Consider the following 14217-nt stretch of genomic DNA (forward strand, 5'->3'; position numbering starts at 1 on the left):
GCCTACTGTGTATGTATGCATACATGTACATATATGTGTGCATACAGTTCCGGTCACATGGTTAGACGCACCGCCATACGCAATACAAATTTGAAGCTTTATGAATTATTGCAAATTTCAGTAAAGCACTTACATATATTACTGAATGGAATAAGTATTCAAACTAAAGCAACTGAGACATAAAACATTTAAAACCAAATAATCGTAATGGTATTTTTTAACTATACTTCAAGGCTTGCCAAAAAGTTCTTACATGTTTGGGTTTCATTAGATTAGACGCAACACCAAAAGCTAAAGAAAACAATTTTTATTCAACAAAGTAAGTTTATTTTTGGGTTTATTTCAATAAAGTAATTTCAACACGCAATTTAATATTTTGGATTTCCTCCTTTATTAGAAATAACAGCAAAAATATGGTCTCTTATAGAGTCATATAGTGATTTTAGGTGTTCCAATTGTATTTCCACCCAGGCACTTTTTATGGCATTGATTAATGATTGTTTATTATTGAATTGCTTGTCTTCATCATACCTTTTTCATGTTGGCCATCCGCACACATTTTCTATTATGCTAAGATCTGGAGAAAACGATGGCCATTCCAGTAATTTCACATTTTCACTTGCTATAAAAGTTTTCACGAGACGTGAAACCAATACACTCTATATATTCCCCTTATAATTTTTTAAGATTCAGGGTCCTTCTGGTATAAAAGTCTACATTTAATCTTTCTAGTAAACTGAAACCATTTTTTAGCCAATAAAAAAATTCACAATTAAAACAATAAATTCTAATGTTCTGAGGAAAGATATAGTCAAATTAATAGCCACGATAACGTACAATCCTCGGTGCCGTAGCTATAGCCTCACTCGGCAGTTTTTCCACCCAAAATCACGGGGAGATTTCCAAATTTACCATTACTAACCTAAATAGATTCATCGGAAAATCCCAATGGTTTGAAGAGCCTAACGTGTCATGAAAGCAGATAAAATCAAGGATCCCAGAGAAAGCGTATCAAAATTCTTCTTTCAGCACTAATTGGTTCCGGGCAATGTACTCAGGCGACGCTTCTACCAACCAACCAATGTTCTGAATAAATAGGACTTATCATGAGTTTAATATTTTCCGAACCGGCTCACTTTTCACTTTTGGTTTCCATGGTTTTACTATGGGCGGATGACAAATTTTCGGTTGAATTTTTTTCAGGCGAAAGTCAGGATAAGGCAGGTTATGAATATATACTCAGGAAACTAAGAAAGGTCCCTTATGCACAGGTGGTTTGAAGTGGTTAGGATAAATGTTGATTTAGTATGAATTTATGTTTAATTCTGTGTTCTTATTGTTTTTCTATTGCGCCTGATTATTTGAAGATTTTTTTTTCAAGTGCATCTAATCATGTGAACGGGACTGTATATCGTCATATAAGCTTATAAGCGTATGTTGGCATATTTTGCTTCTCTTTTGAGTGGGATTTAATCATTGCACTTGCTCAGCGGTGACAAGCCTTAAAAATTCAAAATTGTGTTTTGGTTAATGAAATTTGAATTGAAGTAAAAGTGGATACAAATATTGCCAAGTAAAGCTTTACTGCTGTTTCCGTATTGCGTCACAAGTGAAACCCGAGTGCATTGCGCATATTTCTTTTATTAATATCGTCTCGCAGCCAAGAAATAGTAAACATTTTGTAACTGGATTTCGTAGAGTTTCAAGAGTAATTTTGGCGCGAAAATACTGGTAATGTACAAAAAGTAAATTACAACATTTCGGGAAAGCAGGGTCGAAGATGTGTATTTGATGTCAACGAATATTGTGATAGAAAAGTTAATAATTACATTTTAGTAACAAAAAATATTCCATGCGTGAAACAATGCTACCAGTTTTTACATCAGTCGAAAAGTATAGCAGATACCATTGCATAACGGGACGCACCGCAAATCATCTACAATGGTACTACAAAATTTTACTCATATTTCTTTTGGCTCTACTTCATACTACAACATCTAACGGTAAGTGGAATTATATGCAAGCACATTATCACATTTATGGTGAGAGTTTATTTGGTTTTAAATTTTTAAGAAAAAGAAAGTGTGTAAGATGTTATGTATTTCAATTTATTTTTAGAAATGATTGTACTTGCAATTAAAACACTACGGTCTTTTATAGGTACATCAGCTAACATTTAAAATCGTATTATAAATAGTATAGAAGTTATAAGCATTTTATGAAACTTAATACGAATAGAAAAGAAAAGCATATAGAAATGGGTTCCCACCAGGATTATTTATAGCCAAAAAGCAGACGACATATCGATTCAACTAAAGTATTGAAGAATTACGCCTTTAAAACTGCTCCCATTGAGTCCAGTTTTGACAATTCTCGGAATTGAGTTTTTACAGTCTTACAGCGCTAACGAAAAACAGTCGGCACGAGGTAAGGGAATTGCATTTAGGAACAACCAAGCTGTTATGTCTAAGTGATTTAGTTAGTTGTGTCAAAGACGTCAAGCATCTCTCGTAGTACGGCACTATAAGCAGATTGCGACCAGTGCACAGTGGTACCGCTCTCGAAAGAAGGCGGGTATACAGGTTTTGTGAGCGATGAATCCGCAGTTTTTTGTCTTGTTGTTTAAAAAAAAAAACCCTTTGATGAAAAAGTGCATAGAAATGTGATTTTTAAATTTTTTTTATTTATGTAAAATCAAATTACTACTAGATCATACAAACAATGCATACAAAAGTAACATAGTTTTAAGTGCATAATAAATCTAATGCCTCTTTTGATAGCTCAGACTTGGATTTTCGCGGTAAATTTCGAAGGCTAGATATGTAAGGATGAGAATTAAGAAGTAGTCTGTGCAAAAGGTCAGTGTTGTTGAAAATACAATAATTGTTTCTATTGAATCGTCGAAATTGCACCACTAGCTTATTGCATGATTCGGCAGCTTCTTCGGAGAACACACCAATTGGCAAGATTGCGAAATTAATCACCTCGGTCCCATGGATTAAAGCGTTATGAACAGATGGTGGTAAATTATATCACGGATATGCCCCAACTAGGTCGCAAATTCAAATGCATAAATTTAAAATTTTTTAGTATATATTTTATAACCCGACGGGAGGCCCTGCAGGATGTGGTAACACTTGTCAATAAGAGCCTTATCTATTCCTGTAACTTCAGCTGAAATAGCAGAGTTTCGGAAAAACTTTCGAGCGGTATTCTCGTCGAAGGATGTGCCGCTGCCATCGCTTCGGGGCTTCTCCACAGCTAAACCTAAACGATCCCTAAACTGCTGCTGCACGATTTTCTTTCTTTGCGCTACAAGAGCTTTTTCTTCATCTGAGCGACATTGCCATTTTTTAATTTAATTTTATAAGAAACGTGGATAAAATATTCAAAAAACCAAATCCACGAATGAAGTGGCGACAAGCCAAACTCATATTTGGAGATGTCTGCTGGTTTGCTTACAGATCGTTCAATGTCGTTCAGCTTATTTGGTGATGCTCCACAACATCTATTTGTAGATAAATCGCTAAGAGCAGAACAGACTTTGCCGTGAACCATTGATAGATGCAAAGAAGGCTCCACAACTACTTCGCGATTATAGAAAAGTAACGAAGTCGATTGTAACTTATTAATTTTATCTTTAAAATAAGCTTCTTCTTGCACGGAACATTTTTTTGTTTCTGTGGCAAATTTTAAGCGAATCGGTCCACAAAACCTATTAGAGGACGGCCGGGGATTCCTCCAAACAGTAATAGCTGAATCTGATATGCTCGATTTATAAATTAATTTAAGGGGAACATAAGATGTTGCAAATAAGCTGCTGTCCTCAATTTTTGAATCCGAAAATTTTTGTTTATATTCCATGCGCCCGGTACTGCCATCACAACCCCACTTACCAATTAGAACATAATCATTATTTGCATCAACAACACCATCTTGCACGCTCAAGAAAGAAATTCAAGAAGTAGTGTGGTATAACAAACACTGTAAATTAATTTCGTTAGAGCATTCTGTAACACATTTCTCTAATGGATAACATCGTTTCTTGGCTTCTAGCACTTTCTGATATGAGGGCAAAACATTTGTAAATTTAGAGTGTATTAACTCTTTTACAAGCAAGTACTGGTAATTTGTCAATTTAGCCTCCATAATTAGTGATACCATATCGTCAGCGCTGAATTGTACAGAAGAGGTTCTTGATTGGGCGGAATCATTAATTATCGCAGAGATGGCAGAAGTATCGACCTATGATAGTTGAGCAAATCTGCGGCGCTTAGATCTTTTACTGCAGTCAGCAAATGGTTTTCTATGCAACTGCTTGCTTGTAGAGGGAAAATCTTCATTACCTGTCTTTGCAAATGCAATTTTCATTTTCATATAACCAGTCGCAGTATTTGGCGATTAGTCGGTATCTTGATCTTGTCAACTTTCGCGCAATATTTGAAAAACCTCCGGCAAAGGTAGAAAATGCAATTTTTCAAACTGTCAGTGTATACATTTTCGCGTGATGGCAAAGCATGTGTCATGGCTTTAAAAACTTTCCGTTCCCTCTCTTCTTGGTTTTTGATGCTTTGATAGGAGAGCCATTTATCCAATATTCGAGCAAAAGAACACTTATAACTCGATCCTAAAATACATTTAATAGCTCAGTAAAATTAGATAAATTTGGAAGAAAAATTGAAAAAAACTTGTAACAGCGATTTTTTGATGCAGTTAACTTCTATTTGCCCCTACATTTCATTTGGCAACATTCCGCCATCGTGAATTAAAGTTGTTTTGGTTTTTTTCCGATTTGCAAGCTTATTTTTCATTTTGCGTAGAAAATGGTTATATACAAATATGTAGAGAATTTAATTTCCCACATTTGTTATAAAAAATAACATTTTTTATTGTAAAAAATTGGCAAAAACTGTTCAAAAATTTTATATTGTCACGGTTTTCGCCATTTTTTGACAATTTCTGTTGAAAATATATAGCATGTTGAAATTCCAAACATGTACAGAATTTCATTCTTCACAACTCTTATACCTAAATTTTTTTGTACGACGCTTATATCACGGCCAGGTTCGTCCCAAACATAGCGATTATCCCAGTAAAATTATATAAATTTACTTCTATTGACACGTAGATAATGGATCCACAGTCTCGCCCCTAAATTCCATGTGGCAACATTCCGCCATCTTGGATTTTATTTTTTTGGGTTTTTTTTGCGATTTGCAAGCAAATTTTGCATTTCTCAAAAAAAAATGGTTATATACAAATATGTAGAGAATTTAATTTCCTACATTATATAGAATGTTTTTTAAAAATAGTATGTTTTATTGTAAAAAATTACCAAAACTGCTAAAAAATTTTATATTGTCAAGGTTTTCGCCATTTTTTGACAATTCCTGTTGACAATACATAGCATGTTGAAATTCCAAACTTGTAGAGAATTGGACTGTAGATCCATGATCTACGTGGCAAATAGGAGTAAACTGGATCAAAAAATTGCTGTTACAAATTTTTTTTAAGAAAAACTCTAATTTTATTGGGGTAAAAAAGGTCAAAAGAGCCAATTAAAAAAACTAAATGAAACCTTGAAAACCTGTTTGAAACTGAGGGGTGTAGTATAAACTTTATGCGATACCCAGAGGCAGCTAAACGCAGTTGGAAGGTTCTGATATTGAAACTAGAGATCTATGCAAACATTTTGGTACCAAAATCATGCGTGCAATTTAGTGCAAAAGTAATTAAAAGCCTTGACAAATCAGAAAAGGCATTTTTTTACTTTCTGCCACTTATTTAAAATTATATTTAAACTACTATTAAGACACTTTAAAGAAAAAATCACATACTTGGAATACCTTCAGCTTTCAGCTCCATATGAAACAAGTTTTGACAAGTAAATATAATTGATCAAAATCTTCTCAGCGATTCACTCAAATTAATGCATACTTTTTGAAATAATAAGCATTTATGGAAAGTGTGCACCTTCCACGGATGAAACGGAGCTTTAGTGTTAAATGTTTATTTTTTTTTGTATTCCCTGTTAGAGTGGCTGTTTGTTAGTAATTAGTGAATTTTTCGAATGACCTCCTACGGTACCACTGTGCAGTCGAAAAATAAAATTTCCCAAAATCGATCTAAAAATTTACCAAATCCCGTAAAAATTAAGCAAGTTATTTAATGGGTCTTAATAAAACGAAAAATTCTTGGTTTGAATAAAGCCGTATTTGGGCTTTTCTTGTAAATTGGTTATAGAAATAAAAGTAAGCGGGGAAGTAAGTAGAGGCAATCTAAGGCTCAGTTTTGTCGTCAAACGTAAGGATTTCACAGTCTAATAGTAGCTTAATTTAAAAACTATTATTTACCTACACATTTTTTCAATATATACTCCTATAATAGTTAGCTGTCCTTTCGCTTGTGTTTTGAATGCATTGCATAAAATACCTAAATCAAGTTATCCATAATGTGCGTGTTGATCTTGTCACGCCAATGAAGGGAAGGGAAAGTTCTGGGCCGCCTCCGAATGGCAAATGGTTTTTATAAAAAGCGATTTCATGGCAGAAGTTCATTCGGAGTTGAGATGGGCGCGTGAGTAATTTTGGCTGACGTTCACGCACGCTCACGTTAATGGTTTTGTAAATCACGCACACTCACGTCCAGCTATATCTTTTTCAATCACGTTCACGCCAGCTCACGACGCCTATTTTTTCAATCACGCATGCTCACGCACTATTTCTTACGGACATTTTTTTCAAATTGAAACTTTATTTATATAAATGGCGTTTCATATAAATAGGCTTTTATCACACAAGTATTATTACAAAAGCTTGACCAAACGCCTAGCTAGGGCTGAAGATACTATTATTATTTTTAAAATTTCAGATATACTATGTATCTAGTACAAGTATAAAAAAGAATTGGTATCAATATTCATTGTTCTTGAATTCTGCCAGACACAGAAAAAACTCTTTCACTAGCTGTTGAGCTAGCTGGTATGTTTAAAATTTGCCTTGAAAGACTTCTAAGCAATGGTAAATCTTTAGCTTTCTTCCAAAATTTTAAAACATCGTCACAACTTTTGTTTTCCGATTTTTTCTAATAAATATGTATGTCCGTATTAATTTTTTCAAACACTGTTTCTGCAGATTCATTTATTGCATCTTTAAATTTGTCAAAAGTTGCACGGGTTTTTGTCCCTTTCGAGGTAGAAGGAATGTCATCATGCAGAATTTGGAAATCGTGCTGAAGACGAGCGCTCTTTTCTTCAAGTACTTCTTCTACCTAAGTTATCTTACTGTCCCTACTATATGTTCGCGCTGTTCTGCAGATAAAAACTGTAACCTTTTAAACGGAGGATTTAGAAAGAATCGCAGAAATTGGACTGAACTTGGTTGGAATCTTTTATTTAAAGCAACAGCTGTGTTTTTCTTCAAATCGATAATGACTTCAGAATCAGATGCATTCGCCTAACAATGCTTTTGTAGTTTTTCCAATAATTTTGAATTTACTCTAGATAGTTTATGAAGCTCATTTATTTCTGTTAATAATTGTTGAACAGCTTGACGTTTGAAAGTGTGATTTATATAATTTTTGTTAAAGCATGAACCATATTTTTACAAAAAAATATCAAAAGAATTATAGCTTGAAAAACATTGTAAATATTAAAAACTGAACACCCTTCATCCATTTTTGACCGCCACTGTACATAGATATGTGAAAATTACGTGATTGACGAAAATCTAACTCACGCACACTCACGCCCGCAAAAATTTCAGTAACGCACGATCACGGATATTACGTGATTTTTCACTGAAAGCCGCTCACGCTCACGCGTGAAAAAGCGTGACACGACGTGTCACGTAGAAAATCACGTATTTTGCTCATCTCTAATTCGGAGGTTTGAAAATGCGACGACCGCGGGTCAGGAGTTGCGTAGAGCCACATTTCCTGGAACTTTATACGGGATATGGATGTCAGACTTCCTAAAATAAAATTGAAAAATCGATTGAAATGGTAATTCTTCTGACTATGAATTTTTGAGGAAACTGTTCCCTTTTGACTATTTTAATCAGAAAATTTAGCAAAACGAAGAAAAATTTAACATTTTAACAGGCAGGAAAAAATTTATCAATTTTGCTTAAATTTAAGCAACACGGCAACGCTGATTGCGAAAATCCCACATCGTGCTCTTTACCGACACCCTTTTGATAACCACCTTCAGTAAAGAAGCGCAACGAAACTGCCAAATTTACCAATGGAGGTATACCAAAAGATTTCATAGGGTTTGAAGCTTTATTTTTTGTCACGTCTAGAAAATATTTAAACGCTGATGGGTTCGACCTGTAGGAATTATGAAATCTACAAAATATGAAATTCAGAAAAAGAACAATTACAGGCTAACCTAATATTCACGCACGCCACCAATTTACTGCCAAAAATTGCTCATGCAACTTAAGCTTTCTTTCCCGAGGAAAGCGTTTTACAAAAAATAAAAACGATCTTTACTTAATCCACATCTCGCGGACAATTATCAGAAGTGTACTCTTTATTCCAGTTGTCTCTTATTTATAAGCTAATTGTTTTCTTAATTTTAAATTAATTCAAAAGTTTACAGAAGGAACGGAAAATACATTATTGCACTTTATGCGTTCTGGGCTATTGGAATGCAGTTATGTTTACAGTGGCTACTATGCCGCTGTGTGGAGTCTGTCTGTCTTTTGGTTTGATCTTCGGTTGCAAAGAATTTAATTAAGAATGCAAAAATGCTGCTGTCACCAATTTGGCCATTTATTATTTTAGTTCAATTTGTGATATAAAATTACAGAATATTCTTTCTTTATTTGAACTTTATTGTTTACAATTTGTATTTAAACCGTTATGTGTAGTCTGTTGTTAACTTGCACATACAACTTGTATGGGATCAACCGAAATTGAACGGCGTGCGTATGAAGCTAACTCAATTTCCAATTTTTGGTCTGCATGACATTTTGATTTGACGTTTCGCTCAATGAAATCAAATGCAAACGCACGCAAGCCGATTTCGGTTGACGCAAAAAAAAAATTCGACGGTGTGCGTACCAAAACGCAAGTCGCGACTATTAGGTTAGCCTGTTACTCATAGTCACTTAAGGTGTAATATAGCGTTAAGAGAATTTTAGACTTTCCGACTGCGGACGAAGGACAATAGTAAATAATATGCACGCTTTTTGCACCACAAATAACGTTATAAACGCAGAAAAAACATTCCTTGATGTCAAGAAAAAAGTACATTATTCTAAGGAAATATTACCTTGAAATGGTTCCAAAGACATGGCTGCCTTAATATGAGTAAACGATTCGACTCAGTTTAAGGAAAACACAATTCCATAATTTTCAGTACTATTTTCTTTCTTCTTAGGAAAAATTAACTTGCCGTGAAAGTAATAAGTATGTAATTTTGCTCGCGGCGCTCCAACAGTCGCAATGGCCGACAGAGCAAAGTTCTGGAGTGTTAGTCAAGACATGCAAGGTTCAAGTCCCAGAGCAGAAAATATATTTTTAAATATTTATTTTTGACGTAGAATACGTCTTACTTTTCGATATGGAGGCTATGCTCAAATGGTGTAGTTGTAATTTTTAGAGCTTCACGAAAACGCTTATTGCAATTTTGAGCCTTTAAAGTGCTCTAGCAACTTATGATTTGCAGATATAACTTTCATTTTCGGGATATAGGTTATTTGGAGTAGTAGAAATATTATCGTGTAAAAATTTTATATAAATTCAACAAATATTGAGCATTTTTAGTTAGAAACTTTTTGAAAAAAGTAGCAAATTTTTTTCATTTCGAAAATACTCGAAAGCCGCTCAAATGATTTTGTTTTTGTTTTCTTTAGTCAAAAACTCAAGTTTTTCCCTTTTGTTTGGTGTATGGGAAGTATTGGTTGATATCTTCTAAGTATATTTATTTTATTCAAATATATGGGCATAAATGATTTTCCATACAAAATCACTTCGTTATCATTTTGCAAACGCGTGCATGCGTTGGTAGTGAGAGAAGGAGACACAAAGTATGTGTGTGTAGGTATTTCGGATTTGAGTAACAGATGTCGCAATATTTATAATCTAATCGCAGGGTCACCGGTGACATTGTCACTAATGAGGATTTCATTTAAGACGTAACTTTTCCGTAAAGACTCTTAAGTGACTAATGCATGACATTCGCTACGGGGATGTATGTAAATACATACATACGTACATATGTAGATAAGTACCCCGTAGCGAATGCCATGAATTCGTCACTTAAGTGTCTTGTACGGCCATATCAAGTCTTCAATGACTTTGGGCTTCGTTTATATGGAAGTCGTTCATGAATTTTTCATACAAATGGTAATTAAGGCGTTGATGGCCTCTGCATGACTTTGCCATGCAGTGATTATTGATGACATTCAAGCGACAATGTCCTGCAATGAACTTTTTATAAGTGACCGCTGCAAGACATTGTCTGTTATAAGTACACCTGCATGAATTTGTCACCAGTGTCATTGTCAGCTATATGTGGCTTAGGATTCACAGCAAGAGCGACGATGTCACTAAATCCTCATTAGTGACGATGTCACCAGTGACCATTTTCGCTACTGTGTAGTAATCTAGTATGTATGTATGTATGTGAATAGGTACTAGGGATGCCGGTGTTTTTGGCGTCCCGGAAATCTTGGGATTTGCTTGCATTAATCTCGGGATCCCGAAAATTTTGAAATATCGAATTGATAGTAAGAATTTGTTTATGAATTTTGACGGTAAAAGAAGTTCAAATATTTTGTAAAGGAGGAGATAGGGGTCATTATCTTCAAATGGATCATGTCTACCTTTTGACAGTTCAGCCTAAAAGTGTTGATGCCGAAATATGTTTTTCATCAGTAGGTTTTGTATGTAAAAACTGCAGGTCAAGCTTAGAAGACTCCGCTTTGAATGCTTTGCTGCTCTTACGAAAACATTTTAAGTGCAATAATAACAACACCGGCAAAAAAAAGGGTTGTCTGTTTTTAACCAGACCCAACTACCAACATGTATTTCGACCCGCTGAATCCGATTCTGAGATCCGTTTGACTCGTGCACCCTCAAAATTTCTAGTAAATTGCGAAAGAAATGGCAAAAAATTCTCCATTCGCCATTTCTTTATAGAGTAGAATAAACATGTTTAGAGAAATTGTTTTTGTATATTTTTGTTTTATGTTTTTTTTATTAATCGTCACTGTCAAAAGTACCTGATATTTACATTTTTTATTTTATTCTTTATTTGTGATGTATACGTTCCTCAATCACATGGTTTTTTAAATACAATTAAAAAAATGTTTTATTTTAAAGTTTGTCTGATTTAATAAATATCGCGAGCGTAGAGTGCAAAGTTGCTAAGTCCCAATTTAAAAATTGTATAGGAGATTAAAAAAGTTCGTATAGCCATTTTCTTCAAGTATTTCGCAAAACTTTGAATACAACATTTTGCCTGTTTAAAGCAAAGCAAAACTCCATACGAATCGCAGGGATTCGATATTTATTAAAAGATTTCGAACTTTTTCGGCCTTATCGAATTTTCGGAGCATTTTTTGGCCTTAGCAAATTTTCCCCTCATTGAGTATAAACGAGAAAACATAAAACAAGGACCTTTACCATTTTCGAAACGATGCAATATTAATTTATCTAGCCCCCTATATCAAAATATGATTTTTCATTAAAAGTGAAGTTAGCAACTTTTCACTCTAAACTAGCGATATATGAGTTTTACAATCAGTTTATCGTAAATTTTAAATAGTTTTATTTAATGGTATGTTTAAATGCTTTCAGATATTGAATTTTTACTCATATTCATAAAATTTATGACTCAATTTGAATCCCGGGATCCGGGGATTACCTAAAAAATATCCCGAAATCCCGGAATCCCAATTTTCCTGATATTTGGCATCCCTAATATGTACATAGTATGAATAATATGTATGCGAAAACTTTTTCGTCATATCAGATCTATACCGTTCGTTCGATTTTACAAAACGAGGTATCAAAGGTAAAGGGCTTGGCCTGTGAATGTACAATAACTTCTTATTTTTTCAAAAAGAGTAGCCACCTGATAAAAAAATTTAATTCAAATTGTTTTTAAGTTATCAATTACACTGGTCTACAAGGGTTTTGCGAATAAGACGGGACCTGGTGTTTCCGAACGGATTTTTCGTGCTGAGCACGAATCTGGGGTCCAAAACTTCCCATCACGTCACGTTTTCGAGAAAAAAGGGGTTGAAACCCCTAAAAACAGCGTTTTTGGCCATTTTTGAAAAATTGTAGAGCTGAACCCTGACGTGCTACAAACTTTGTATATGTCAGAAATTAAAGGCTAAATCGTGCCCTTTCGAATGAGCCCTATGCCGAATTAATCGCATGCACCCTTAGATCAGGGGGTGTATTTGTGTCTAGGAGTCCAATTTTTATATCCACCATATTCGACCCGTCATCTTAAATTTTTAAAATCTAACTGCAGATTCGTAATCAGCGACTTTTAATATAGTTAAAACCTTGGCATAATTAATTTTCTATGATCGTTTAAGATTAAATTCTTTCTGTGATCAATTTTTCCTGCACCCCTAAACACAAATACACCCCCTGCTTTAAGGGTGCACGCGATCAATTCGGCATAGGGCTCATTCGAAAGGGCACGGTTTAGCCTTTAATTTCTGATATATGCAAAATTTGTACCACGTCAGGGTTCAGCTCTATAATTTTTCGAAAATGGCCAAAAACGCTGTTTTTAGGGGTTTCAACCCCTTTTTTCTCGAAAACGTGACGTGATGGGACATTTTTGACCCCGGATTCGTGTTCAGCACGAAAAATCCGTTCAGAAACACCAGGTCCCGTCTTATTCGCAGAAAAAAAGTTGAAATTTGTAGACCAGTGTTATTACACTATGAGTATCGATCGAAATGGGTTTGAGAAGGCTTTATTTCTTACTTATATGTAGGAGGGTTGCCACCTGTTTCAAAAAGCAAGTTAAATAAAGGCAGAAAAATTGAAATGTATATCCTGATATGGATGCCCGACGAAAGAGGTTGTGGTTTGAAAATATTTAGCAGAGGGTTGCCACCTTGTTACAAAGTTAGATTCAATATAAGCAATAAGTTAAATAAATTACTTCACGTAGGAGGGTTGCCACCTGATTTTATAATTAAATTCAATTTTAATTAAGAGTATTAGACAATTTAAATATGTATCACAAACAAGTGTCAGATGAAAAAGGTTTAACGAGGATTTGGTTTAAAAATAATTTGAGCAGGATTGCCATCTGCTTGAAAGGTCGAATGAAATAAAATTTTATGAAATATTGAAATATTGGCGTCAAATAAAGGAGCAATAAGCAAAATTAATTATTAAAGTATGGGTATAAATTGACATGGGTTACAATTATTTTCTTCTGAACTTTATATAGGAGGGTTGCTATATGTTTTAGATATAAAAACTAGAATTAAGGGAATTATATACACAATTTAAATTTGTATCGCAATATGTGTGTAAGTCGAAGAAGGTTTAAAAAGGTTTAGGTTTTAAAATATTTTGAATAGGGTTGCCATATGTTTTAAAATTAGAATTTAATTAAAATAGGCGTAAGCTAAATGAAATATTAAAACATGACGTGAAACGAAGGTGTTAAGATATCCTTAGTTTGAATATTTAGAATATTAATGAGGGTCGCCATCTGTTTAAAAAGGTAAACTCAAATTATTTCGTAAGTTAAAGCAATTAATAAAAATATGGGTATCAAATGAACTGGCTTTATTTCTACACTGCATTTAGGAGGGTTGCCAGCTGTTTCAGAAGTCTTAGCTAACTTACGCACAAATCCGTAGACGAATTTAATGCGAAGACGAGCACGAAGAAGAATACTAATACGGGGACCTAGGCTTATATTAAAAGTAATACAAATTTCTACAGTATGAAAGAAAATAAAAATGAATCCAAGTAGTGATACACATCATGGCATATGTGTATTTCCATACGTCGCATACGTGACAGTCGTACGTTTCAATGTGATACAAAAAAGGAATACCATTGGTTTTCTTTAAATTTTTTGGGCCATTGTATAGCCCATAATTAGCTCTATATTTAACCGAAAAATTAAACCAATCGAACTGCTTGGTCCTGAAATATAAGCATTTAAAGAGAGTGTCGTTACGTGACAAAAAATGGAAGTTGATTTTTTCTTTTCTTACA

General features: G+C 34.2%; 1 protein-coding gene across 1 annotated transcript in view; it reads left to right on the top strand.

The window, feature by feature from the left end:
- The window catches only part of LOC118745425 (fibulin-2), a 108321-nt gene that overhangs the window by 37555 nt on the left and 56549 nt on the right, over positions 1–14217 (top strand). Inside the window, exons 2-3 of the mRNA XM_036478879.1 lie at positions 1661–1745; positions 1837–2003. Of these exons, the coding sequence (XP_036334772.1) occupies positions 1735–1745; positions 1837–2003 (178 nt within the window). The 5' untranslated portion in view covers positions 1661–1734. The remainder of the gene's footprint in view (positions 1–1660; positions 1746–1836; positions 2004–14217) is intronic.

The sequence above is a fragment of the Rhagoletis pomonella genome, unplaced genomic scaffold (assembly GCF_013731165.1).
Source record: "Rhagoletis pomonella isolate Grant_MI unplaced genomic scaffold, Rhpom_1.0 Rhpom_scaffold_00009, whole genome shotgun sequence".
NCBI lineage: Eukaryota > Metazoa > Arthropoda > Insecta > Diptera > Tephritidae > Rhagoletis > Rhagoletis pomonella.